The following is a 27,488-nucleotide window of genomic DNA, read 5'->3' as shown; positions in this document are numbered from 1 at the left end:
AAAAGTCAAGCCCATCCTTTTCAAAATTCTGTCATACACAAATTTAAAATCAGCAATACCACTGTATTTTGCGCCAATTAGACACAGATCATTAACACTGAACAGGAAAACAAACATTTCTTCAACCTGATAAATTTCTGTTTTTGATTAAATGCATTGTAAAATAACAATTATAACAGCTGTTGCTTGATTAACAATTACTGATTTTAAAAGAACACATTAAAAACAATAGGTGGCAGGAAAAACTACACATTTAAAGCTTAGGTCATTGGTGGATATCTTAATTTCTTTCACAACATTAAGAAACACGTCCAGCATCAATTTAACAATTATCTAAATACTGGACATGTACAGTTGGCCACTAAGGCTTTTATACACAAATATTAAGTCTGTATATGCAGATGTAGCAGCCTTGCAGATAAAACAGAGGATGGTCAGTTCACAGTTATAGCCTTTTTTTTCCTCCCTTTCATTTAGTGCACCTCAAAATATGAAAAAATAAAATGTTGTCATGGTAAGCCTAATAGTTCAATGCATACAAGGGAAGTTGAGTGGTCAAACTTGAAGGCATACCCTTCAGTTAAGACTGAAAACTTTCTTACTACCTTATATGACAAAGTATATTATGAAAAAATTGCCTAAGTCTTTCTCAGAAACATCTTACAGTTTACTTACATGTCAGTTTTTGTGATACCATGTTGTAATTATTTTACATTGTTTATACAGATTTTCTTCTATAGTCATAAATGGTTACATGCGGTAACTTGGTGGACATTTTGCTGTGGCCTTTTTGCATAAAAAGGCAGCAAAATATTTGTCTTAATAGCTGTTGTGTTGTGATACTATGAGTGTGCTCAATAATGTGCATAGCTGATGGAATAGATTTCTCTTGTACTGCACATCAGCATGCCCCATCTCCTCCCTTTTGTATGTGGGGGGAGGCAGTAGCACCAAGCACAAACATGTGTAAACATGATGCTGACATTGCTGGACCATAAATCAGTATCTTGAATTAAGTTTATTTAATTGTAACAAGATAGATCTCATTCCTTAACAATATCAAACTTTACAGATAGGAGAACAATATCATTAACTGTAGGGATATAATATTTATGTATATTAAAGGTCCAATGCACATGGTATGTAAATTGTATCCATAAGGTACTACACCTTGTGTGTAGCTTGATAGGTGCGACGCTCTTGCAGACCTTGCACCCTTATCCTCTCAACGAGGTTGATGGAAGTAAGCCAACATGGAGTTCAAACTGTATAAAAGGGGCAAATGAAGTTGATCAGACCTCATTGTAAGGTGCACTAAACTGTGTTCCTCTGGGCACAGTCCATAAGCAACATATAAAAACAGATAAGTCATATTTGGTGTAATTCAGACTTTCTTTTTCTTCTTTTTAGATGTTTTTTCTGTTGTTCCATCTACATTGGTTCCTTTTGTTCCTCCTCGCTTCTTGGAGATGGTTTTGTCTGACACAGTTTCCATGGTGTTCCAGACCTCATCTTCCTCTTCCTCTTTCACTTCCTGTGCTGGGAGTAAGGTCTCTTCTTCCTGTTGATTACAGAGTGAAACACTATCATCATCAGCTATTTATAAAGCGCCAATAATTCCGCAGCTCTGTACAGAGAACTCACTCACATCAGTCTCTGCCCAATAAGTCAAAATACCCCTAACATACACACACACGAAGGTCAATTTAAAAGCCAAATAACCTACTCGTATGTAGTTAGGAGTGTGGAAGGAAACCAGAGCACCCGGAGGAAACCCATACAAACACGAGAATATACAAACTCCACACGGATGAGGCCAAGGTAGGGAATCAAACTCATGACCTCAGAGCTGTGAGGCATGTGTGCTAACCATTAAGCCACCAGATTCCCTTATCTGTAGTGTTTCACTGTTGATTAGTTGACCAACTTCAATTTAGTAGAAAATTGTATTTTACTGGGATAGGTTAAAATGGTCACACAATAATGGATTCCTCAGAAGATCTCAGGATTGGACCCAAAACTGAATATATATTGAATTCAAACTTCTTGAACATCTACTGCAGCCTCCCTCACTTGTATTTAGCACTGTCCTGACATCCCTTTTCCTGTTATCCCCTGATGCAGGCTCTTTACCCCTTATCTCTGTGTGCATGTTTCACTTTCATATAAAAACATTAATAAGTGCAGTGTAAAGTATCAGAGGAAGATAATACAATGCTGTCTCCCAATGCCCATGCTTCCTTTTCCAGACACTTTCCCCAGTCTCATCCATCAGAATACTCATTGCCAGCTGCATTCCTGAATGTGTTCTGGAACATGGATTTATGAAGCTGTGGTCGACAGAAAGGGCCATAACAATAGTATTGTGTGAAGACAGTTTCCATGTGAATATTTTTACAAAACGCTGTACCACACTAGAAATGGATGGGCAGGTAAGCATACTTGGCAGGGTCAGTCGGTCAATGAATCAAAGTGCTTCTCATGCATTATGATTCGCTGCTAGACTGGCCTCACTAACACATGGCCAGGTCTCACTGCTGCTGTGGGTGTGGACCCCAGCTTCCATAGTGAGACCAGTACAATGCGGGATCAGGGACATTGGGACAGAGATACTATAGTTGTATTTGTGTCCCACTGTATCTGTCTTGCTTCTTGTGGGCTGCAAAAAAAAATAAAATAAATAAAAATGGTCATGCAAGTCTCATTCAGTCCACAGAGCTATACATCGGTGTTCTATGTAACAAAAAACAAAACAAACAAAAAAACCCTGGGGCCTGATTCATTAAGGATCTTAACTTAAGAAACTTCTTATTTAAGTCTCCTGGACAAAACCATGTTACAATGCAAGGGGTGCAAATTAGTTTTCTGTTTTGCACATAAGTTAAATACTGACTGTTTTTTCATGTAGCACACACATCAACTTTAAATTTCAGTGTACAAATAATATATCACGTATTTGTGTGCTACATGAAAAAACAGACAGTATTTAACTTATGTGCAAAACAGAAAACTAATTTGCACCCCTTGCATTATAACATGGTTTTGGTCCAGGAGACTTAAATAAGAAGTTTCTTAAGTTAAGATCCTTAATGAATCAGGCCCCTGGTGTTTAGTGGTCCTTTAAATGAAAAAGGTCTATTCTCCCTTTATTTCTCCACCCCCAAAATAAGCAACCTGGTCCACTTACCTCCCACTTGTCACGTGACGTCAACAAGAGACAGTTTAGCCGTGACTTCAGATACACCTAGAAGCAAACAACAGAGCTGAGTGATGCAATTCATCTAGAAATAAAAGACTTGATAGTCTCAAATATAGTCCAAGAGCATAACCCAACACATTTTTTTGTGCAAGAATGGTCTGAATTATCATCTTGTAAACTCAATATAATGCTTAAATAGCTAATGGAACAGCCATATTTGTTTTTATTATTTAAAATGTAAAAAATTGGACCACAATCATGCTAGTCATAAGCAAGGCATTCCCTTAAATCATATTACAAAAATGGCATTTGTATTAGATGGTTATAGATAAATATATATATATAATTTATTAGAAGCTTACATATGCAAATAGGTATCCTGTGGGTAATACAAGACTTTTTTCCAGCTTTATACATCCTAATAGAGAAAGAATCTCTGACAGTTTTCTAAAGGACAGGAGAGGAGCCAAGAGATTGAAAGACTTGGTCAGAACCTCAATGTCACACACATGTATGACAGGGTCAACTTATAGGGCTTGTGGCTAAGAACATGACGAGAAGGCAAAACGTATCATAGTTAGGTCTATTATTATACAGCATGGGGCCCCAAAATAAACGCTACATCAAATGGTGACCCTATCGAAATTGATAGGATCACCAACAGGCATGATGAAAAATGCATACAGAAGATTACCACTATTGGCCTGTGCTTGGTGTTTGACAAAGCATGAAATGAGTTGAACAATTGGATCTTGTCAGATTTTGTCACTCAGGGAACTCATGGACAGGGGTAGGTCAGTGATGTTACAGCAAACATAACGAACATGCAGTGTTTTTTCAGTTGAGCTTGTTGCCCAAAAATACTTTGGACAGTGTGAGCTGTTAGAACAGCTATTTGTGATTGCAGAGGAGAAATAATAAAACAAAGCTGCAGTGGAACATTAGGGCAAAGAGTAATAATGCATTTTACCCTTCATGCTTTAAAACAGGTAACAACTAAAATAAAGCAAACACTGGAAACCATGTCTATTTGGTCACATTGACCTACCACCGGCTTCAGTGCACCTTGAGCACAGTTTCTACAAGTGTCAGGAACATCTATAGAAACCTTTTCCCACAATGGTCTCTAGCCGCGCTGTATATTGTTCAGACTTCCATGTCAAGATTGCCTTTGCCACCAAGCCTCACGAAATATCACTCAATGGTCTTAATTTTCACTGCAACTCCTCCCAAATGTGGCTCAATGAAAGTCACTAAAAGTTCCTGCCATGATATTGGGCAACTGGTCCTGCCCAGTCTTTTAAGTCATGATCTTAAGCCTCTAATACTGTTACATACTTAAAGACTCAATATTTTCACAAACTTAAATTTAACATACCCCCTAATATTTTTTTTTCTAACAAAAACTTCCACCCTAACTGCTAGGTGGCCAATAGGTACCTGTAATATCATAACTTATCTTAACAAATCTAGCTGGCTGTCCCAGGGACCAGCAGAACTCGTATACCAAGTATGTTTTACCTTTATTTTGGTAATTACCAAACATGAAATATAAATCCTGGCGTTTGGTTGACGGTTACATGTTTAGCCTCCATGTTTATATTATACATTCCAACACAGGTATATACCTTATGCAGTAGTTCCTTGTCAGTTAAGCTATGGAGTCGCATGAACCTATCCAGGCCACAGGAGGCCACAACAGGCATAGACTTGTGACACTGGATGGAGCGCACAGACCCTGCACTGCCCTTCAGCGCACACAGGAGACGACCTAGGGGGAAGTAAAAATACAATTAGTGGAGTGAAAATTAAAGAGTGAAGGTGCTATACCCATTTAACAAAATCTTTACCTTTCCTGAAATCGATCACACCCATGTTACCTTGGGAATTTCCAACCACTACAGACCTGTAATGGAAAGTTTTAATTAATAACAATACACACTTCTGCATATACAGTGCATATATATTGGAAATAAATACACTTCTGTTTTACAGCACATTCAGTCTATTCAACTAATAACAATTGACAAAATCAGCATTTTATGTACAGATTTCTTCAGTAATATAATGGAACCGATCAGTACAAATCTACTTTGCAAACATGATACAAATTCTACATGACTATTATTTTGCTGCTAGTAAAAGAATAAAACAGTGTGGTACATTTTCAAGACTGGACTGCTAGACTCACTGATCAGGGGCATTTTACAGTGTCTGTTCTCGGGTGAACATCTATTACAGAAGATACATTTGTAGATTTCAGATCTGTCAGGGACTTGCTTTTCACCTTTAAAGGATTAGTCTGTCTAACTTATAGACTAACTCCACCTAAAAACCTTCATAAACAATATTATTACATTACTTACGTGGGAGCGTTCTTCTCAGTACAGTAGGTGCCCTCATACCTGTAAGAGCCCAGTGATGCTTTGCTCACTCCTGCTGAGGCAGGTCTGTCTTCAAGCAGATAGCGAGTTGTCAATGCCCCTCCTCATTGAGCTTCTTTTTCACATGAGAAGTATATGGAGCAGCTTTGATAACACCACTTGGCAGGAAGTAAAGCATTACTGGACTGCTACAGTCAACAGGGGATACTGGGCCCCAGGTAAGTAATAACAAATATTATAGGCGGACTAATCCTTTAACGGATGAAAGCCAAGTCCTCAACATAGGTTAAAATTACTAATGCAAGTCCTGTAAAAGAAGTATGCAGACAAGTGTTGTAAAAGGCTACAGAAATGTCTGTTCAGCACTGGATTTAAACGGATCCATTAATATTTTAATTGGTGTTATCCTTTAAGAGGACACAAAGGTTAATTTTTCCTAATTAAATCCCATTCGAACGCATTTAGTATTTTAGATATATTATAGACATTTAGCTATCGGTTACCTGCAGATCAATATATTCAGGTTTACATCCACATACTGCCTGCAGGTACTGACCTAGCACACCTCCTCACAAGTGCAGACAATGCCACTGGGCTTCAGTTTAAAGCCAGTCACCTTCATTAATGATTAAAGCAAGTGTTATTACTTCACACTCTCACTGAAAAGTGCTGTATAATGCCATGGTTTATATTAGTGTTTCCCAAACCCAGTCCTCAGGGACTCCCAACATTGCAGGTTTTCCAGGTGACCAGTGATATAACTATACCACCTGTGGATCTTTTACAATGTGTCACTCAGTAAAGAATACACCTGTGCTCCAGCAAAGAGATATGGAAAACATGCACTGTTATGGGTCCCTGAGGACTGGGTTTGGGAAACACTGGTTATATAAAGGTAACAAAATATAAAAAGAGCACTATCTCCTACAATTTTAACAGTATTAAAATGATCTACATAGATCTATCTTTTCATAAATGTGTCACATAAAATAGCAACATCCAAAATACAATTTACCAAAGTAAAGGTAATTCCTAAAGTTACAAAGCATCAGTGATAAAATGAGTAACTCACCAAGACTATTTACTAGGAACTATTGCATTAAAAAGTTCACAAACAAATGGAACAAAACATAATATACATAGACATGGTCATCAAGAATGTATTGGTACCTACAGTATAAAAAAATAAATAAAAATAAATCGCTCTAGAAAGACACTTTCAAAATAAGACACAAAAATAATGCTTCTTAAAAAGAAGATACAGGACCTGCCATCCGGAGTGATGCTCAAAGCAGTCAGTGGATTCTCGCCAAACATGACCTCCAAAACCGGCCGTCTTTGTGGAGAGCTGGGGTCATAGATTCTAACCTGCGAGAGAGCCAGCATCAATTTAAAACACTGTTACATGTAAAAATTGATTTTGACTATATATATTATTTACATGTAAACTGCCGATTTCCTTCCTCAAGATGTTTTAAGGAAAAGTGTAAATCATCAACAGATGCTTGACAAAAGTCACGTAATCTGCTTTAGCTCATACGCAAGTTTAAATACTAATTTGTGACCAATGCAGGTATATACAGATGGAAAGTTGAAACCATTAAATACATTCATCCAGCTAAATAAAAGCTTTTATTTCTACAGGTGGTATGCAGAAATTTATATAAAAAGCACATAAATGAAAGAACAAAAAAACAAAAACAAATCCCCAAACTAAAAACTAAATCACACAAAAAAAGGGTTCACAAAAGTCCTTAAGTACAATGAGGCATAGCTAAGAAAAAAGGAACAAGGTCCATGTCCCATATGGAAACACAGTCTTCACATGACCACAGTGACATTTTCACTATGTGAAATAGGTTACCACAGTGACCTATCAAATAACATAATAGTCAATGAAAAATTGTGTTGATTGTATGATCCTTTGACACACAGGGGAAATTATTTTTAAAATACATAAATTTGATTTGATAAAGATATGGTACTTTTGTTACGTTCTTTAAGACTATACTATCAGCTCTAAGTGAAGTACAATATTGGTAAATATTACGGTATAATTTACAAAATAAAAAAATGTGTTACAGGTTAAATGTATGTTGTTAAGCCCCCTGAATCTCTAATTGTTGGAATATTAGTGCTTATTGTGAATAAGCAGGAAAAAATATTGAACAGATCTCTATTCCTGAAACAATGGGGAAGGACTAGAGCTGGCTGCTTGTAACCTTATGGAACCATGAAGGAAACCTTATAAAAAAAAAAAAGTATGTAATCTTGGTACTTCACTCCCGCTAGTTAAATCTGAACTGTTTATAAACAGAACATCAGCTGCTAAGTTGCCTCATCTCAAGCTATTGGGAGTCAAACAAACTGTCACCTGCACAAGACAACCAGAATCTATGGGAAGTCTTAGAAAATGGACTGACTCTGTAGCCATCTGGGAATAGCCCTGGTCCCCATGGTAACAAACATGAACCCCCAAGTATAATATTTTTATAATGTAATTAAATGCAAAGCCAAATCTGGCTTAATTATGCTAGCTTTTTTGCATTTTTTTCTCCCTTGCTGGTAGTGTTATCCTTTTTCTCTTGAATTGTAAGGAAATTTAATACTATTGTCAATTAAATTACTGTTATAGACCATTAAACAGTTTCTAAAAGTTTAAAACATCACCCGAAGATTTGAAGCTAAAAGGTCGTTAATAAAGCCAGTTTACTCTTTTTATTCTGGAGTAACTTTTTGGGGGGTATTCAATTGTTGCTCCGGACCGCAAAAAAACGAGCGCGTTAAAACTATTACCGTTTATATGGTAAACTTGCGCGTAAAAACCGTTAATACGGTAGTTTACTCGCTGAATTTCATCTCGCAGCTCAGGGAGCAACAATTGAATACTCCCCTTTGTCTCTTATTTTTGCTGCAAGTTCCTTATATGTTTTGGTGTCACTTGAAACAGTGCCCATGCTATTTGGAGTTTCTATCCCCCCTACTATTAAATACTTAAATTAACACTATTTATAAATAAGTATTTTACCCTATTTCTTATATTTTCGTAGTATATCCCTCAAAAAGAGAACTGAATAATAACAGCTCAAAAGGACCCTACTACCCAGGATTTTTTTTCTTTTGCCGATTCTTCCAAGAGGGCTTCACTTGTGATTTTAGAGCACTGAAGCATATAGGAGAGGTAACACTTTTCACACTCACTTGATAATAACTTGTGCAGGTGACCACTTTGTCTGACTCTGGGATGAAATCCAGGTCACGAATCCACACGGGTACACGCAGATCTAGCCAATCATTCCTCAACTGAAAAAAAAAAAAAACAAAAACATTTGAAAATGATTCACTGTAATTGGACAGTGGAAATATTTCAATATTTATACTACATGTTCAGAAAGTACAACTAAAACTTGTGGGTTTTATTATTTTAGTAAAAGGTCTTGCTTTTCTTTGCAGTTACCCTGCATTTTTGTGGCGTGAGCCATTTATAAATAGTGCTACATTTCTCATCCCAAACCCGCATATTCCGTTCGGTTTTGCTCAGTGAGGACACAATCAAAGACAAGCAAACAGATTCCTCAGAACCGGAAATTCTTATACAGGTCTTAACATTTGGACAAACTGAACCAATCTGCAAATCGGACCTGATGCAGAAGTGATCAGGCAAATAAAAACAGACTAATCACAGTAAAGTTGAAGGAATGGTGTCAATAGCAACACTGACAACGGTTGACATCAAATAACCAAACCCCTATATAAGCATTCAGTTCCCTAATTAAAAGGATATACATACTTCCTGCTTCTGCAAAGAACATATTGTTCGCCGTCTGCATTATGACTTTTCACTCGACAGAAAAATGTTGGTATTTCAGAAATACCCTTGTTTATCAAACAGGTACCAAAATTAGATTTCAAGGTAGTGTAATATATTATGCATTTTAAACACTATTTTCTGCTTAAATAATGCAGTATGAGAGTTCCAAAATGTTTATATATTATACCTTATTGCAAGTTTAATAGCCAAATGGGCATTTTAGACAAGCTCTTTTTGTTCTTCATACAACTTATACCACAATGTGGGGGCGGGCATTCACCAACAATGCAGACTATAAATAGGGGCTGAACAGTGGCTAAGTGGTAGCACTTCTGCCTCACAGTCATGAGTTCAATTCCCGACCATGGCCTTATCTGTGCGGAGTTTGTATGTTCTCCCCGTGTTTGCGTGGGTTTCCTCCGGGTGCTCCGGTTTCCTCCCACACTCCAAAAACATACTAGTAGGTTAATTGGCTGCTATCAAAAATGACCCTAGTCTGTCTGTCTGTCTGTCAATTTAGACTGTAAGCTCCAATGGGACAGGGACTGATGTGAATGAGTTCTCTGTACAGCGCTGCGGAATCAGTAGCGCTATATAAATAAATGGTGATGATGAGGACGACTATTAATCCCTTCATAGTGCACAAAAAGAAATGATGTCAGGGAAACAGCGATATAGAAAGTGTTCAGGAAATACAGAAAATGCACACTCCCTCCAGGTAGCACCCAAAAATGTCAAACATGGATGCAAAATGAACCAACAGTGGATGACATCACTCACTGACGAATCACAGTAACTATTCAGGGTTTATATTATGTAAATTAAAAAATAGAAACAAATGGGCTCTGTTTTGGGCACAATAAGTCATGTATTAATCTATTCCTCCTGCTCAACAATCACCTGCGTATTACACGAGTTTATAGAGTTTTCAGTTTACCAAGAATTTTAAAAATCTGTTTTCTCAAACAGATATTGTAGTAGATGAGGTTTAAATAATGTGCATATACTTTATTCTAATTGTGACACCAAATGTCTTTATAATAAATACATCTATTTCACTCAAATACTGCAGTAAGTGTGGCATTAAATTTCAATAAACTTTAATGGCGATGGATCAAAATCTGTTTTGTATATGCTCCAATAGATAGTACAGGAGGTGTGGTTTAAAGTTAATCTATCATTATACCTACATTTTGTTCCCTAAATGCGTCTGCCTTATGGATGTATGGCATAATGCTTTTAATAAACCATAGTCAATATAATCAAATTTCACTTAGAAACTAGGTATCTAAACAACTGTGTAAAGTAAAAAAAATAAAATTGTGTGAACTTAAACAGCAAAAGCTAGAAAAACACGCTAACAAACACACTTCCAGCAACAAGCAAACAAAACTTCCCAGTTAACACGTTACATGTCACATTGTTAGAAGACACATTGGGACTGATGCAGAGTGTACTATGCCAGATTGCATAGTGTATCATGCGTGAAAAGACGTGTCCAGAAATGTGGCCGCACGCATATGCAGATTTGCGCTATTCTGGTACTTATGCTGCTTGCACATGGAGAGGTGGGATGGGGCATTCTAATGTACACAAAGTACAGTAAGGGCTTTATGGTGCAAGTGAACATATGTGGATTAATTCACAGATGCATATACACCTGTCCAAGCTGTATTAACTGCAAATAGCGGAGGATGATTGTCACCAACAATAGCAAACCACTTGTGTTAACCTGATTGCAAAATGCTCTGCTGACGCAAATAGGTGAGCAACTATTTAAAAAAAAAAAAAAAAAAAAAAAAAAAAGCACTTTCTTCATTGCATGTGCAAATATATACTTTTGTGTCCATGTTTATGCAATTTAATTTTTTCCTCGCATACTAGGTTTATTTGTGCATAATAGCAAATATGTATTTTGCAAACAAAACAAATGTAAACAGACATAAGTGCATGCAACGTATGCCTGGCGCAAGACTTGTGCATATGCTACAAGTGCAGGCCTGCACGTATCTTGCAGCTCTGCATATGCCCACAATTGCAGCTTTTTTACTGGACGCTATTTGTGTCAGCGATTTGGGGCTCAATTGCATCAGTCCCATTATTTCATTTATTAGGCAACTTACATTCTTGGCTCTGAAAATTGGTTCCTCTGGTCTTTGCAGGTCCCAGATTTTTAAGTCATTCTCTTTGCCACCAGTACCGACTTTGTGACGCTGAGCATTACACAGACGCATCTTCTCCACTCCATGACCGACTTGCAGCTCCAGCTGATATAAACACATATACCAAAGTGAACAACACATATAGAAATTGGCAACAGAACTGTTAGGGCACGCCTCCAAGAAAGTAAAAATCTATATTCCCTGCACTAAATTTGGATCTCTATGTCTCCGTTACGTGCTTCAGCCCCCCTCATTCACCTACTGTACAGTGCTGCTGACTTTTAAAAAAGCAAAAAATACTACTCACATTTTCACATGCTCCTTCTTTCCACACCTTCAGTAATCCTGACTCCACACAAGTAATAAGTGCACTGAAAATGAGAAGAGGCATGAGGATTAGCATGGCAAGGTTACCTGTAAAATCCACAACTGTGCATTTTTTTAGCCGACGGTGGTGGTTTGAGCTGAACAAATTCTGTAGAAAATAGGAAGATGGACAAGAGTCTTAATTGTTAATTAAGTGTAAAAAGCAAAACAAAGTCTAAATTAAATATTCATTTTATTTAAAACTGCTGTGCAATCACTAAGATAGTTTGTGGTTTTGGTTTATTATACTTATGTTTTATTCTGAATATACAGACTGCAGTTCTACTTTTCTTGTTCTACACAGTAAGAGTAATTCGCAGTATGTTCTGATTCTGCAGTTGGGAGAATGTCAGCATCTCTGCATTGTATAGTACATGGTCTATAAGAAGTACACCATATTATTATCCTTTATTTGGTATGTGTCAACTTATTATGCAGCACTGTGCATTGAAGGGATTGATCTAAACAAATAACATACAATGATATGAAACAGAGGGTAAAGATGGCCCTGACAAAATGAGCCAAGAGGTGTGGGGAACTCTTGATATATAGAAGATAGCAGAACAACAAATGTAGCATTTGGTGATAATCTAAATATCTACACCCCTTCAGAACACATTACTTACACATACATTAAGAACATTCCTGTAAACTGGTACAAAAGGATATATACACACAGGACATGGTCCCAGAACAGAGCTAGCAGTGGGGAAAAGTTACATATCTTGAATGTGTATCTTGTTTTGTTAGTATGTAAGGTAGGCAACCTTTAGACATAGCAGCTCATGTGTGTTGGCTATACGTTGGTGCACTGTAAGGGACTTTATTATATATCTGTGAAAGGCTCATTGGTTGCCACACTAAACAGACTATTTTCCTGTGCACCAGTTTTCATGAATGTTCATCAATGTTGGCAGTGTGGACTTCTCTATGTAAGAGACAAGAAAGTGCAATTCATCATTGACATATATAATTACTCACTTGTCCAGGACCCCAAGACCTCGGAACACCCCATCCCCTCCTCTACATTCATGAATTTCTGTAAATTTGGATTTTTCCGTGTTGAAGACTTTTACTGTACCATCTTGGCACCCTAGTAGTACCTTTAAGAGATGCAAAATGCATGATCATGAAGTGGCATAACATGTCAGATTACATGAACAAAATCCAAATAAGAATAACAGCAACTAAACACTAAAAAGACATCTTTATCATCATCATTTATTTATAAAGCGCCACTAATTATTATTATTATTAATTTTTATTTATACGGCGCCACAAAGTATCCTTAGCGCCGTACAAGGACAGACAATGGCACAGTACAAGGTGAAACAGCACAGTACAAGTAACAGTAAGCACTATAACTCTGGGGGCTCAGTCACAGCAAGAAAGAGAGGGAGGGGAAAAGTGAGTACAGGCAGGTAACTATGGCCCAAGAGGGTGGGCACGGATGACAGTAAAGAGTCACTGAGGGGAGTGGAGAGAAGCGAGAGGAGACAGAGGGTTGGAGAGGAGGTGAACCGAGTAGCTGGAGAGCGCAGTTAAAAGTGATGGAAACAGGAGGTAGGAGAGCCCTGCTCAAAGGAGCGAACAATCTAAAGGGAGGGGAAGACAGACAGGCACATGGATGAGACGGAGACGGAAGGGGAAGAAGGGATGAGAAAGAGAGGAAGCCGACCAGTGGGAGTTTAGGCATGAGACTGGAAGGCTTTTAGGAAAAGGTGGGTTTTTAATGTTCGTTTGAAAGAGGACAGATTAGGGGAAGTTCTGATGGAGCGGGGGAGCTTGTTCCAATGGAGGGGAGCGGCGCGGGAGAAGTCTTGAATACGTGCGTGAGAGGAGGTAATCAGGGGGGAAGAGAGGCGACGATCGTTGGACGATCACAGAGGGCGGGAGGGAGTGTGAATAGAGATAAGGTTAGAGATGTAGGGAGCAGTGGAGTTGGCGAGGGCCTTGTAAGTGAGAGTGAGGAGCTTGAAAAGGATTCTGTAGGGGAAGGGGAGCCAGTGAAGGGCTTGGTAGAGTGGGGAGACAGAGGTGGAACGGCGAGAGAGGAAAATAAGCCTAGCAGCGGCGTTAAGTACAGATCTAAGAGGAGCGAGATGAGAGAGGGGGAGGCCGATAAGGAGAAGGTTGCAGTAGTCCAAGCGGGAGATAATCAGAGAGTGGACGAGAGATTTGGTGGCATCCTGGGAGAGGAAGGGCCGAATGCGGGCAATGTTGCGAAGCTGGAAACGGCAGGATTTGGCGAGAGAGTGAATGTGAGGGGCAAAGGGAGAGAGAGCGGAGTCGAGGAGGACACCTAGGCAGTGGAGTTGGGGAACAGGGGAGATAGAGGAGTTGTCAACAGTGATAGAGAGGTCAGAGGGGAAGGAGGTACGAGAGGGAGGAAAGACAATGAGTTCAGTTTTAGCAAGATTGAGTTTAAGAAATCTAGAGGACATCCAGGAGGAGATGGCAGAGAGACATGCGGAGTATGCCTCTCTGCCATAATGAATGCGGAGGCATGCGGAGTATGCCTCTCTGCCATAATGAATGCGGAGTATGCCTCTCTGCCATAATTCCACAGCGCTGTACAGAGAACTCACTCACATCAGTCCCTGCCCCATTGGGGCTTACAGTCTACATTCCCTAACACACACACACACACACACGGGTCAATTTGTTAGCAGCCAATTAACCTACCAGTATGTTTTTGGAGTGTGGGAGGAAACCGGAGCACCTGGAGGAAACCCACGCAAACACGGGGAGAACATACAAACTCCTCACAGATAAGGCCATTGTCGGGAATTGAACTCATGACCCCAGTGCTGTAAGGCAGAAGTACTAACCACTACACCACCGTGCTGCCCACAATATTTAATAAGCACAGTATATTTGGTTAGATTTAGTGTACACTGCCAAAACTCGAAAAAGCAAATACACCTCTTACCTCCGTTTCCTGTGGATCTCCAAAGCACATGACATTCACCTCCTGTCCACGGTTCAGAGAGGAAACTTCTGTGTAGTTAGTAGCCTGTTTCGTCACTAAATTTATGCCTGAAAACGATAACAAGAAAGCAAACACCCCATTATTACAATTACACTATATACAAGTGGAAATAATGTCACTATAATGATATTTACCTGTATACAGGACAGGCTGTCAGTCATACTTTAAACACATCAACTGCATACATAAACTCGTACAGTTTCTCTATAACTTATACCATATTGGCCACACAATATATGTCATTTCATTCATTTTACAAGCAAACAATCTGTGGTTTTCCCCGACACACTTCCTTAATCATGGGGGAAAGTAATCTATATGACCCCTGACCTTTAAGAATCCCGGTCTCGGTACCGACCCACACGTGATTCCGTGCAGGCGCCGCCATATTTACTAATCGAGCTAAGTGATGGAAGAGAAACGTCCGGTGTGCGGCTTCCTGTCCCGCCGCGGGGCTTGCTGGGAAATGTAGTTCAAACAAGCGCGTTGTAGGCCTTAGAGTGTATATAGATTCTTGTGCTAGAGGGCAGTAGGAACATAACAAGTAGTGTAAAGAAGGCAAACTGCATATAGGGCTTGTTATAGAGGGAAACATTCATCTTTCTGCGCTGGTACCATATAGTGCACTGTAATCAACGTGTGTCTGTGAAGAGGGCCCATCGTCATACATGAATAAAACGGATACAGCTATGTATCCACTAGAACTACAGATAATGCATTATCAGCGTTGTTTATCCATCATCCTAGCCGTAATCAATGCATGCACATTATTTGTAATTAATAAATGTAATTGTGTAATTCTTATTTTTACATACTGGTTTGTGTATTTACACAGTGGTTAACTTTAAAATATGAATTTTCAAAGTATAGAAACATAAAACATTATTTGTAAATACTTTTTTCCCTGCTTAAAACATTGGTTAAACTAGTGGTTCCCAAACTTTATCAGTTTGAGGCACCATTAGGGTCACCATAATTTTTCCAAGGCACCCATAAGCCAATATAATTACCAGGTAGTCCCATTTTTTAAGTAGTTGGGTCAAAATTACATAAGATGTATTTAGGCCCCTTCACCATCACATTGTGCCCCTTCATCATATCACTCTGTATCCCCTTTGCCATCTCACACTCTGTGTCCCCCTCTTCGCCGTCTCACACTCTGTCCCCATCTTCATCAGCCCTCACTCTGTCCCCCCCTTCAGCATCTGTCTCTGTCCCGCCTTCAGCATCTCTCTCTGTCCCCCCCTATAGCATCTTTCTGTCCCCCCCCCCTACAGCATCTCTCTCTGTCCCCCCTACAGCATCTCTCTCTGTCCCCCCCCTACAGCATCTCACTTTGTCCCCCCCTCCAGCATCTTTCTGTCCCCCCCTACAGCATCTCTCTCTGTCCCCCCCTACAGCATCTCACTTTGTCCCCCCCCTCCAGCATCTTTCTGTCCCCCCCTACAGCATCTCTCTCTGTCCCCCCTACAGCATCTCTCTCTGTCCCCCCCTTCAGCATCTCACTTTGTCCCCCCCCTCCAGCATCTCACTCCGTCCCCCCCTTCAGCATCTCACTCTGTCCTCCCCTTCAGCATCTCACTCTGTCCCCCCCTTCAGCATCTCACTCTGTCCCCCCCTTCAGCATCTCACTCTGTGTCCCCCTTCAGCATCTCACTCTGCACCCCCTCTTCAGCATCTCTCTCTATCCCCCCCCTACAGCATCTCTCTCCGTCCCCCCCTACAGCATCTCTCTCCGTCCCCCCCTACAGCATCTCACTCCCCCTCCCCCTCCAGCATCTGTCCCCCTCCTTCAGCATCTCTCTGTCCCCCACTTCAACATCTCACACTCTGTCCCCCTTCACTCTCCATTCCTTTACTTAGCTTCTTTTCTCATTTTCTGCAGTTTTCTGTCCTGATGTCCTCTCTGCTGCTCCTCACTGACACTGTCGGACGTGATGACGTCACGCCCGGCAGTCAGTGAAACAATGAGGAGGTGGATCCGGCGCTGGATTGGTAAGTTCTTTTTTTTGCATTTCTTATTTTTTCTTCTTCTTTAGCGAGGGCGATTTTTTTTTAACATAAATCACTGTGGCAGGCTATAAAAAGAGGCTTGGTAGTTACCATTTTTCTTAGTTTGTTACGTCAGACTGCTACTACTGATTTATAATGCTGCAGTCATTTGACTATTATGGCAACCACAGTCACATGGCACATGATGTGAGTAGAGAGGCTTTGGATATTTTTATTTTTATAAAAGAACTTGCAACATACACTTTATGCAATAAATTGACAATTTTTGAATACTTGAGTCTATTTCTCATTTAAAAAAATAAAACATAAAAAAGTCCATTAATGGCCATATAAAAGAACTGAAAAATATGGTTACACTTCACCAAAACCAAACACTTCACCAAAACAAATAACATAGGAAGACCAACTCTGTAATTTTAAAGCATAATACAACTTGACATTGTTATTATTCATACAATAGATCTTAAAAAGGTTAACCGACACTTTAGCTGTATGCAATGCCTTTTTTTCCCAAAAAGAAAAACATTGAAAAAAAGATACTGGTTGTAGAAAGAATAGAAAGCCGTAGAAGGAGAAGGTCTGGGTTTCAACATACCCCAACTTAAGGGGGTCTCTGAAGTTTCTCCACCACCGCCTGCCAAATTGATGCCCTCTCCAAACCCTGAACCTCTCTCACTGCATGCAAGATATCACCCACCACCACTTCACAGGGGAGGATCTCCTGCCAAATGAAGACCTGACACTGTGCCATCCGTGTGAAGTACCTAACCACTACACTAACTAAAAAGTGCTCAACTCAAAGTTCTCACAACTTTTGAATACCACATAAAGCCTCCCATGAAAGGAGAGCCAGGCAATGTCTCTGGAGTTCACCAGAGCTATACCTGCCCTACAGACACTGCCTGGGCAGTCTCTCAATGACAACAGCTCATTAAAGCAAGAGTGCAAGATTCTTCTCTCTAACTCCCTTCTAGAAGAGCTCTTGACCTCCTCCACTCCAATTTGCCATCGTCTTGTCATCTTCAAACTAAGAGATACATAGGGTTGGGAGTTTCCCATAGGGAACCCGTAAACTCTTCACTACACCTCTCCCGTATCCATGCACTGAGAAACAGAGATACCCAGACCCTGAAACTAAATCTAATCAAACAGAATAACACTGGGTTTAAGATACCCAGGCCCCTCTTAATCCTCGGTTTATAGGGCACAGTGCACTTGATGACGTTTAGCTTATTCCCCCAGAGCATCTGGAAGAAAATTACATTAACTCTGGCCCACAAAGGTTGTGGCAAAATGCACACATAGCTAACATACAAAGATTTGAGAGAAGGTAAGTTTTGATCAGGTCAACTCTTAATCTCATAGAAATTTTCCATCTCTTCCAAACCTCCACTTTGGTGGAAGCTTCTCCCAGTTTGTGCTCCCAATTTCGAGTGGCATAATCGCCTGGGTCAAATTGGATGCCAAGATTTTTATCTCTTGACTAGCCTTTGGGAGACAGTCTGGAAGGTCAAACTGTTGACTATTCTCACCCAACCAAAGAGCTATTATCATGTGTTTCTAGATTGGATCCAAGTATTCTTATTCATCACCTCTGCGTTGAACTGTTGTATTATTCATCTCATGCTGTTGCCAAGGGTTACCAACTATGAAATAGCATATGTGATTTGTCTCTGCAATCTGAACGACTGCCGTGTGTTCATCTTTGCCGATATATATAGATATATATATATATATATATATATATATATATATATATATATATATATATATTCTCTCATTCCTGTTGTACCATCAGTCAATACACTACTTTGCAGCACTACTATTATCTCCTGTGTTATTATTATCAGTGATGCTTATGAGCTGTGAACTTTTAAACCTGTGAATATCACCATTCTGCATATCATTGTGTCCTACCTCCTCTATCCTCTACTAATACTAGATTGGGAGACCGCGACCTGCGGAATAGGAGCAGCGGAGACCATATTCCCTTGCGGGGATCCCTGGTGAAAACCTCCTATCCGTTAGACTCCGCACTCCTGGACAAGTTCTTTATAGTAGAGGCAAGGGATCTACTAAAATCGTTCAGAGCCGTGACAACAACCTCTATACTGATAACACCCAAATCTATATCTCTTCCCCTGACCTCTCCCCTTCTGTACTATCTTGTGTAACCAACTCTCTTTCAGCTATCTCAAGATGGATGTCCCAACGCTACCTAAAGCTCAACATATCCAAAAACAGATCTCATTATCTTCCTTCCTGCCAGAATCACCACCTCCTCTCAAATTTCCCTTACTGTCATTAACACCACAGTCTCCCAAGCCCGCTGCCTTGGTGTCACACTTGATTCCGCCCTCTGCTTCATTCCTCACATACAGACTCTATCCCAGTCCTGTCGATTCCACCTTAAAAACTGTTTCAGAATACACCGTTTTCTTACTCAACATGCTACCAGGGGGTATATTTATTAAACTGCAGGTTTGAAAAAGTGGAGATGTTGCCTATAGCAACCAATTAAATTCTAGTAATCATTTATTCAGTACATTCTACAAAATAATAGCTAGAATCGGATTGCTTGCTATAGGCAACATCTCCACTTTTTCAAACCAGCAGTTTAATAAAATAAAAAAAAAAACTCTTATCCATTCTCTCATCATCTCCTGTCTTGACTGCTGCAAATTCTTGCTATAGGGCATTCCTGACACCCATATATCCACACTTCAATCGATCCTAAATGCTGCTGCAAGACTGATCTTCCTCTCTCACTGCTCCACATCTTCTGCACCACTTTACAAATTCCCTGTGTCCTCCAGAATCCCATTCAAATCACTCACTCTTACCTACAAAGCCCTCAGCAACACCACCCCTTCATACATTTCAAATCTCATATCAAAAAACTCTCCTTCCCTACTGCTGACCTGCACCTTTTCTCGTCTCTTTTAACCACCTCTCACTTGTGCCTACAAGACTTCTCCCGTGCTGCTCCCCACTTATGGAATTCCCTACCATGCCCAATCAGGCTTTCCCACAGCCTTCAAATCTATAGACATTTTCTAAAAACACATCTCTTTTTTAAAGCTTACCTTATCCCCAATGATACTACTCACACTAATGCATCCTCACAGCTGTCCCAATCTCTAGTCTAAGCCACACTCATTCCTCTTGTTTCAGCTGTGCCCTCTTTAACTTAGAATGTAAGCCTCCAATGAGCAGGGTCCTCTATACCATTTGTCTTCATGTCTGCATTTAATTTGCCTTGTATGTCTTTGGTTTTTGTATGTCAAGTGTTCCCTTCTGTAAGGGGCTGCAGAACACTGTGGCACCTTACAAATCTACGATGCTAATAATAATAATAAGACAGGGCACACCCAACTGTTGACAAGAGGAACGCTCTCCGCTAGACTATGAAGAGCATGAAGCCAATTAACCACCCTTGCTGGAAGACCATACTGCCAAGCAGAGCCCAGAGATTCTCATGATTTGTCTGATCAACAGCCTTAGACTGATCCTATGCTAGCAGGTACTTTCCCCATTTCTCAGCCCTACAGCATTCCAGAGCCTCCAGGACACTAAGGACCACACTAAAGGTGCTACGCCCTTTCACAGTGCAGTGCTGGGATGGAGAAAGTAACAGACTAGGATATTTCACTAGTCTGTTAAAAGTACTTTTGCCAGAATCTTTCGGTTCACATTGAGAAGAGCGTTGGTGCGCCAATTCTCAATTCTGCATGGGTCCTACATTAGATAGCAGAATAAGGGCAGAAACACTCATGGAGTGAGGAATTCATCACCCAGGCTCTTGTTAAACACCTCCATGAGGTGAGGGGACAAAAGAGATCTTTAAAAGTCTTGTAAAAATTATGTTATGTATCTTTCCTGTCCTCTGTTTTCTCCCCGATAGCCTCCTACTTGCAATGGGCTATCTGAACTTTGTTGACTGTTTAGAAAGTGCTGAGGTCCAGTCAGGGCCGGACTGGGACTAAAAATCAGCCCTGGCATTTCAAGCATACAGGCCCATCTCTGTCGATGAGCATGAAAAAACTGGGTGCTGCTAAGGGCGTGGCCACATTATGCATGGGGCGTGGTCAACATGGGGCATTGATACATACATTACATACATTATAATAAAATATTACATTTATCAGGCCCTCCCTATCATGCCACCCCTCCACCCCAGAATCACATTTCAACACCCCCAGTCCACTGTACTTATCTATGCTTCTGATGCTGCTGACATCCATCAGGGTGGGAACGTCCTGTAGAGTGAGCAGGGAAACTCTTAAGTCTAACAAGATTAATAAATCTCATGAGACTTAGAGCTTCTCGGCTTGCTCTGCAGGCTGTGTCCTGTCCGGGAACTGGGAGTAGCTATCCGCTCCCTCCTGCTAACCAGAGCTGGACTTAGTCTCAGGGGGCCCTAGACACTTAAGACAGGGGGCTCCTATTATGTAATATGGTTATTAGACACATTTTCAACAAATACATAGGCAATACTGTGAGCACTACTGTTAGGTGCACACAGTTCTGCCTTCACAAGCAGTACAATGTGAAGTAGGACATACCTCCCAATTGTCCTTGCAGTCAGACCAAATCCTGACTAAGCGGGACATTCACCCACCAAATTAAGGACAGTTGGCAGACTGTCCTGGTCTCTCTTACCTGTCTTGTCACTGTCACCACTTGTGGCTGCTGTTGTCTTTATATCAGTTGCTGCTTGTCTGGATCCTGGAATGTTGGGGGCCCTATTTGGAAAAAAAATGGGTACATGAAGGTTAGAAAACTCCAAACAGCACCGGTGTTAACTCAATATAGCACCCACGTTATAAAATTAGGCCTCACTCCAGCCCCAACATTAAAATAGTAGTATTCCAGTTTAATAAATAAATCTATTTCCCTCCCTCCAAAAAACCTCAGCAAGAAATTAAATAGCATTTATGTTTAATAAAAATAACCATTTCCCACAAACATCCCAGGCATTAAATAATTCATAATCACATTTAATAATTAGACCTCATTTTCCCCAAACAGCCCCACATTCACTTAATAGCACACATTATAGTCATAAACTGTCCCCCACACACATTATAGTCATATACTGTCCCCCACACACATTGGCCATTTTTATTTTCCCCCTCCTACAGCCATTGCCCCCCCCCCCTGCAGACATTTTCAATCACCCCCTCTCCCCCGCAGACATTTATTGCCCCTCTCCCCCCGCAGACATTTATTGCCCCTCTCCCTCCCCCTGCACACATATTCTGTTTCTCTCCCCCCCTGCACACATATTCCGTTTCTCTCCCCTCCCTGCACACATATTGCGTTTGTCTCCCCCCCCTCCACACATATTCCGTTTGTCTCCCCCCCCTCCCTGCACACATATTCCATTTGTCTCCCCCCCTCCCTCCCTGCACACATATTCCGTTTGTCTCCCCCCCTGCACAGATATTCCGTTTGTCTCCCCCCTCCCTGCACACATATTCCGTTTGTCTCCCCTCCCTCCCTCCCTGCACACATATTCCGTTTGTCTCCCCCCTCCCTGCACAGATATTCCGTTTGTCTCCCCCCTCCCTGCACACATATTCCGTTTGTCTCCCCTCCTCCCTGCACACATATTCCGTTTGTCTCCCCCCTCCTCCCTGCACACATATTCCGTTTGTCTCCCCCCCCTCCCTGCGCACATATTCCGTTTGTCTCCCCCCTCCCTGCGCACATACTGCGTTTGTCTCCCCCACCTCCCTGCACACATATTCTCTACACTTACCTCAGCACTGACAGCAGCCTCCACTGCAGCTAGTCCTACGCGGGAGCCGGGTCGGCGCACAGAGCCGACCCGGCTTTTTTTATTTATTTAATCTGGGTATCGCAGGGACCAGACCGGCCCACACTGCCATCGGCCAGTCCGGCCCTGGGTCCAGTACATACTGAAATGTCCCACGTGACATACGAAAGTGTGCCATCCACTGCTGGTCCTCAAAAGATTCCACAATAGACCAGAAAGCTTCTCTGCGGCTGTGTTCTCTGGCACACATTGTTCGGTTAGTCGCAGCACTGAATTATGGAGGAAATGCTGGCCCTGAGAAAAACTCTCCTCCTGTGCATATACAGACGCCGAGTATTCTTCCTCTGTGCCAGAAATTGCTCCTTTCTCCTCCTGAAATGACACTGTGCAAGGTAGCATCAGGTTCTCATTTGCTGTATAAAACAGAAAATAAACACAATAAAACATGAGCTCTGGGCTACACAAAAGTGACTCGTTGGCCATGATTAAAGCAATGCTGTAAACAGTCACTACCCACCTTGACCTCATGTTTGTGAGCAAAAAAACTAGTCCCTTTTAAATGATCTCAGTATTTTTGAGCCAATGAAAGCTCCTCTTGTGATGACTCACACTTATTGCCAGGGCAGACCCGTGTGCAGTATGAATGGGATCGACCCGGGAAATTCCCAGGTCCAAGATGCAGTGTGAACGGGGTTTCTGAGCTGGGATGCTCTGTGCCTCGGCAAAAACTCAGCTTAAAAAACCCGGGAAATTGCAGGGGCGGCAGTATGAAAGCGGTATAAAATGACTTGACAACACCCAAAATGCCCTCCCTTTTGCCCTCTCCTGCCCATCATATAAGCGGCTCACTCACTTATTGTCAACTGAGTACCTGCAGATCTGGTAAGGGTCCAGTGAGTGGCAAGAACCATAATTCCTCTCCGGAACCAAGGATGCATACTGGTCATACTGATACTCCTTGAGCAAAGATTTCACTTTGGAGATTTCTCCATCATCTCCACCCTTAAAAATCAGGAAACCAAGTTTCTTCCTAAGTACAGAGTAGGCATGAGATTCTAACATTTATCTTTTAGCTACAAGACTGTGAACAAATTTCAGAGTTAGCTTTTTCAGCATCTCCGACCACTCTGACCTACTTAAACCGGTATTTAAGAGTGTCTCCTGGGTATGAAGGAAGTCAACAAAGGACCGTCTAACCTCATTCTCTTTTAGGAGTTCAGAACTCAGGAGCCACAGCCCCCCTCCCTTCCTTAGGAGAATCCGAAGCATTCAAGGTCATAGATAGTTTTTTGTTAAAGAAGACTTTGTGACCGTTTACTATCTATCCACGGCCTACAGCTGCCTCCATAATAAGTGAAATCTGTGAGATCTGGAAGTGCTTAATCCATCAGACCTACCTTTCTAAGCATCCTATTTAAAAAAGGGAATCATAGCCCAAGCTGGTCCTTGAGCCTCCCCTTTCTTTGGGCCTAGTGATGGTGTTGAAATCACCTCCAAAGACCACCTGACAGACTGTTAAAAGGTTTTATCTTACTGAAAAGACATTTTCTGTCCCACTTTGTTTGGGGCCCATAAATATCAATAAGACATAGATTTTGTAACTTCAAAATCACACATCTACCCACTTGCAACTCTATAACCCACTGAATGATTACCATTCCAGTAAAAACCACTGCCAACCCCCGTACGGCTTTGCTGCAAGAGACCAATAGGAGAAACCGCTTCTCCACTCATGTTGTGCTTTGTGAAGATCAGCAAAGCCTCCCACCCTATTCTGATGCAAAAATTAAAAAACAGCCTCAATCGTACTGAAAAAAGCCTGTTCTCTTAACCATAATACCCGAGGGAAGAGCATCACTATCAGAAAGACTTACATCCTTGTAATCTTCGTCTCCCTCACTTAACCTTTTGTCTATATCTATGTTTTGAAGCCTTTATCAAGGCTAGCCACCCTTCTTTTCCTAGGACCTTTCCCCTTCACTATACCTTTAGGTGCTCTTCTAGCTACTCACCCTTTCTTTACACCTGGATTGTTGAGGGGCAAATTAACAACTGACTAATTAGCAGGGATTGCTAGATCTTGTTTTAATATATTAATTTGTTTGCCCCCCCATCTGGCTTCTCCATTTGGGCACCCACTTTACCTACCATTCCCCCCCCTTCTTGACCACTACCTCCATATCCTCCACATGCGCTACCCCTCCCTCTCTCCTCCCTAACTCTCACTACTTTTGGTATTTTACACTTATTCTTTCTCCTACTTTTACCTTTACCCCCATTCCACTAGATATTACTTGCACTAGAGGCCTTTTACGCCTTGGTTTAGAGCTAATCTTACTTTTTTTAATCTGGCCTCTCCATCCTCTAATATAATCTCCTCTTCACCTTCCTCCTCGTCTTCTGAATCAGCAGAAAATGACAACCTATTACTTAGGACGATTGTGATGATGCTGGGCACCAAAGTGGGAATATTGTTTCAACCCGGTCTGTGACTCAGTTGGCCAATTGGGCTACATACATCGGCCCACCCAAATTATTAAATGTCTCCTGGTGTCCGAATCCAGTGTTGTTTTGTGAAAAAAAAGGGAGGGGGAGGCTGCCCATAGGAAGTATGGAACAGCTGGGGACCCTGACATGTCACAAAGTAGTGGAAGGGGTTAAGAACGGGAGGGTCTGGACTATATCTAAATCAGGAGGTGGGATTTGATTGTTGACTGACCATTGTTCTAGCAATTTTCAAAACCAGTCTTGATGGCAGGCAAACAGCAGGTGGGCTGCTGCTGGGATCAGAAAGTACACAGACCCAACGACCAGATTGGAACTCCTGGCCCCTGGCCCACCTTGATTGTACAACTGGGGACTTGTTGCCAGGAGTTTGTGACTGTTGGGACTCTGAGCTGCGAGGGGACTGGGGACTTTGTAGGGGTTTTTGTTGACACTGGTGAAGTTACTGACACTTTGTTATATTTGGTGGGGGAATACGTTTCTCCATGGGGAGCACTATTGCATTTACTTTGTGTGTAGACATTTGATAAATAAAGAGGTTATTATCTCTTTCTTGTCTCCTTACCTGTGAGATCTGTGAACCTAGAGGGCCGGGTAGCTAGAGAACTATGATACCAACCTAGGTGTTCTCACACCCCCTCTTCTGGTATTGAGCAGCAGAGGGTAAGAATACTGACCTCTTTTTTACAGGGAGTTCCTAAAACAATGGGTTGTCGGTCTAGAGCCCCATAACCCTAATTTAATGTGTGTGTGTACTTTATTTGAGGTCTTGGGCCTCTTATATGATAACCCGAATAGGGTTAAACTAGCAGATACTCATTTACGTTCTCTTAAGCAGGGTCACCTGGGACAGAGCTAGTAGGTTGTAGGTCATGGGCCTCTGTCATACTTCCTGGTGTGATGACCTGGTGACAGCTGAAAAGAAGGGACATGTCAACATAGCTGGGACTGGTACACAGAGAGACAGTGTAGTGCCAAAACGAAGATCAAGAGGTAACATCAGGTCAGCAGCAATCAGAACCAGAAACAGCACCAAAATAACAGACAGGAGAGAGGTCTTGAACGGTCTGGGTCAGAATCACAGGAATCAGCCACAAGATACACAGAAAAAATGGAGTACAGGTATGGAGCACCATACTCTGGCATAGATATGTGCACACAGCATGTTTAAATAGCTCAGCAGATAGAATTGGTTGGGCTTGTGATGTCAACAGTCATATGACCACAAGCTCAAACATTTAAAAGGGTTGTAATGCCCCCTGCTCTACAGAATGGGGCAGCGTTGGCTCCTTCTCTGATGGTATGCCCTTCAGAGCCTATGCAGATTGGTGGCTACAGACTATCTACCAAGGAGAGGCAAAAGAGACATATCTGACGGCTGTGTCTGTACTGTGACAACAAGGGTCACTTTTCTCACAATTGTTCCAAGAAATCAGGAAATGACAGAGCCTAAGTGAGCAGAAGGAAGCTCGCCTATGCGCACAGACATTTCCTTCTTAGAATGTTCTTATATTACCTGCTAAGCTGTAATTTTTGTGTCTTTCTGGACAGTGGTGCAGCAAGTAATTTTTTTAGATATCACCTTAGCCTTTACGTTTAATGTTCCATCTGTTCCCTTAGATTACTTTTTGCAGTCTTTATGGGAGTTCTCTTTCTGGGAGACACACACACAAACACTTTTTGACATTTTGCAATGATATCTACTGAAACAAATTTTCTGTATATTTGATAATATTAAGAAAAAAAGCAATGTGCATATCTAGACTATCTGAAGGTTTGTAATACAGTATTTAGCCATGCATTTTGCCAAAATACTTCTTAACGTGATTCTGCTGGGATGCATTGAGTATCCATGTTATCCCTTCTAACTAATTCCCTGTAAAACTAGCCAGCAAGCTCAATTTGGTAAATTGTTTTTATTTTTGTAATACCCCTGGAGGTGTAAGAAACCCAGGGCATGCAGTGTAGTAGTAAGAGACCTGGCGCCCATTATTTTGATCTTTGGTAACCGTGCACTATAGCATCTGCTGCATCTCTACTACATTTGTTCTTCTGTCAGGTCTGCATCCTAACCTGCATTTATTGCATTATCTATCTTGTAAATTGTACTGCTTTTTTGAGATAATCAGGGGCAGGTTGGGCTGGGTGGCAGGTGGGATGCCAGCCCTTCCCTGGAGATAATGGGCCTGATTCATTAAGGAAAGTTAAGCAAAAAATTTAGTAAGTTTTGTTACTCAAATTTTCTGGACAAAACATGTTGCAATGCAAGGGGTG

The 27,488-nt window shown here is 41.2% G+C and overlaps 1 protein-coding gene across 1 annotated transcript; it reads right to left on the bottom strand.

Moving 5' to 3' along the window:
• Positions 1-999: 999 nt before the first annotated feature.
• WDR74 (WD repeat domain 74) lies at positions 1,000-15,408 on the bottom strand. The gene is made up of 11 exons (XM_075187622.1): positions 15,245-15,408; positions 14,855-14,961; positions 12,904-13,025; positions 11,864-11,927; positions 11,518-11,661; positions 8,785-8,886; positions 6,851-6,951; positions 5,050-5,105; positions 4,828-4,970; positions 3,188-3,244; positions 1,000-1,561 (listed from the first exon to the last, which is right to left on the bottom strand). Exons 1-11 carry the CDS (start codon positions 15,300-15,302, stop codon positions 1,385-1,387), a joined length of 1,131 nt encoding a protein of 376 aa, XP_075043723.1. The 5' UTR covers positions 15,303-15,408; the 3' UTR covers positions 1,000-1,384.
• Between the last annotated feature and the right edge of the window lie 12,080 nt (positions 15,409-27,488).

The sequence above is a fragment of the Mixophyes fleayi genome, chromosome 10 (assembly GCF_038048845.1).
Source record: "Mixophyes fleayi isolate aMixFle1 chromosome 10, aMixFle1.hap1, whole genome shotgun sequence".
NCBI lineage: Eukaryota > Metazoa > Chordata > Amphibia > Anura > Limnodynastidae > Mixophyes > Mixophyes fleayi.
Note: the sequence above shows the minus strand (reverse complement) of the source record. Positions and strands in the feature narration are given on the sequence as shown.

Coding starts and splice junctions, on each gene's coding strand:
- WDR74 (XM_075187622.1), bottom strand. CDS start 15,302: ATGGCGGCGCCTGCACGGAATCACGTGTGGGTCGGTACCGAGACCGGG. Junction 8,887..11,517: donor CAATTTTCAGAGCCAAGAAT/GTAAGTTGCCTA, acceptor TTTTTTTTTCAG/TTGAGGAATGATTGGCTAGA. Junction 4,971..5,049: donor TGTGATCGATTTCAGGAAAG/GTAAAGATTTTG, acceptor ACTTCCCCCTAG/GTCGTCTCCTGTGTGCGCTG.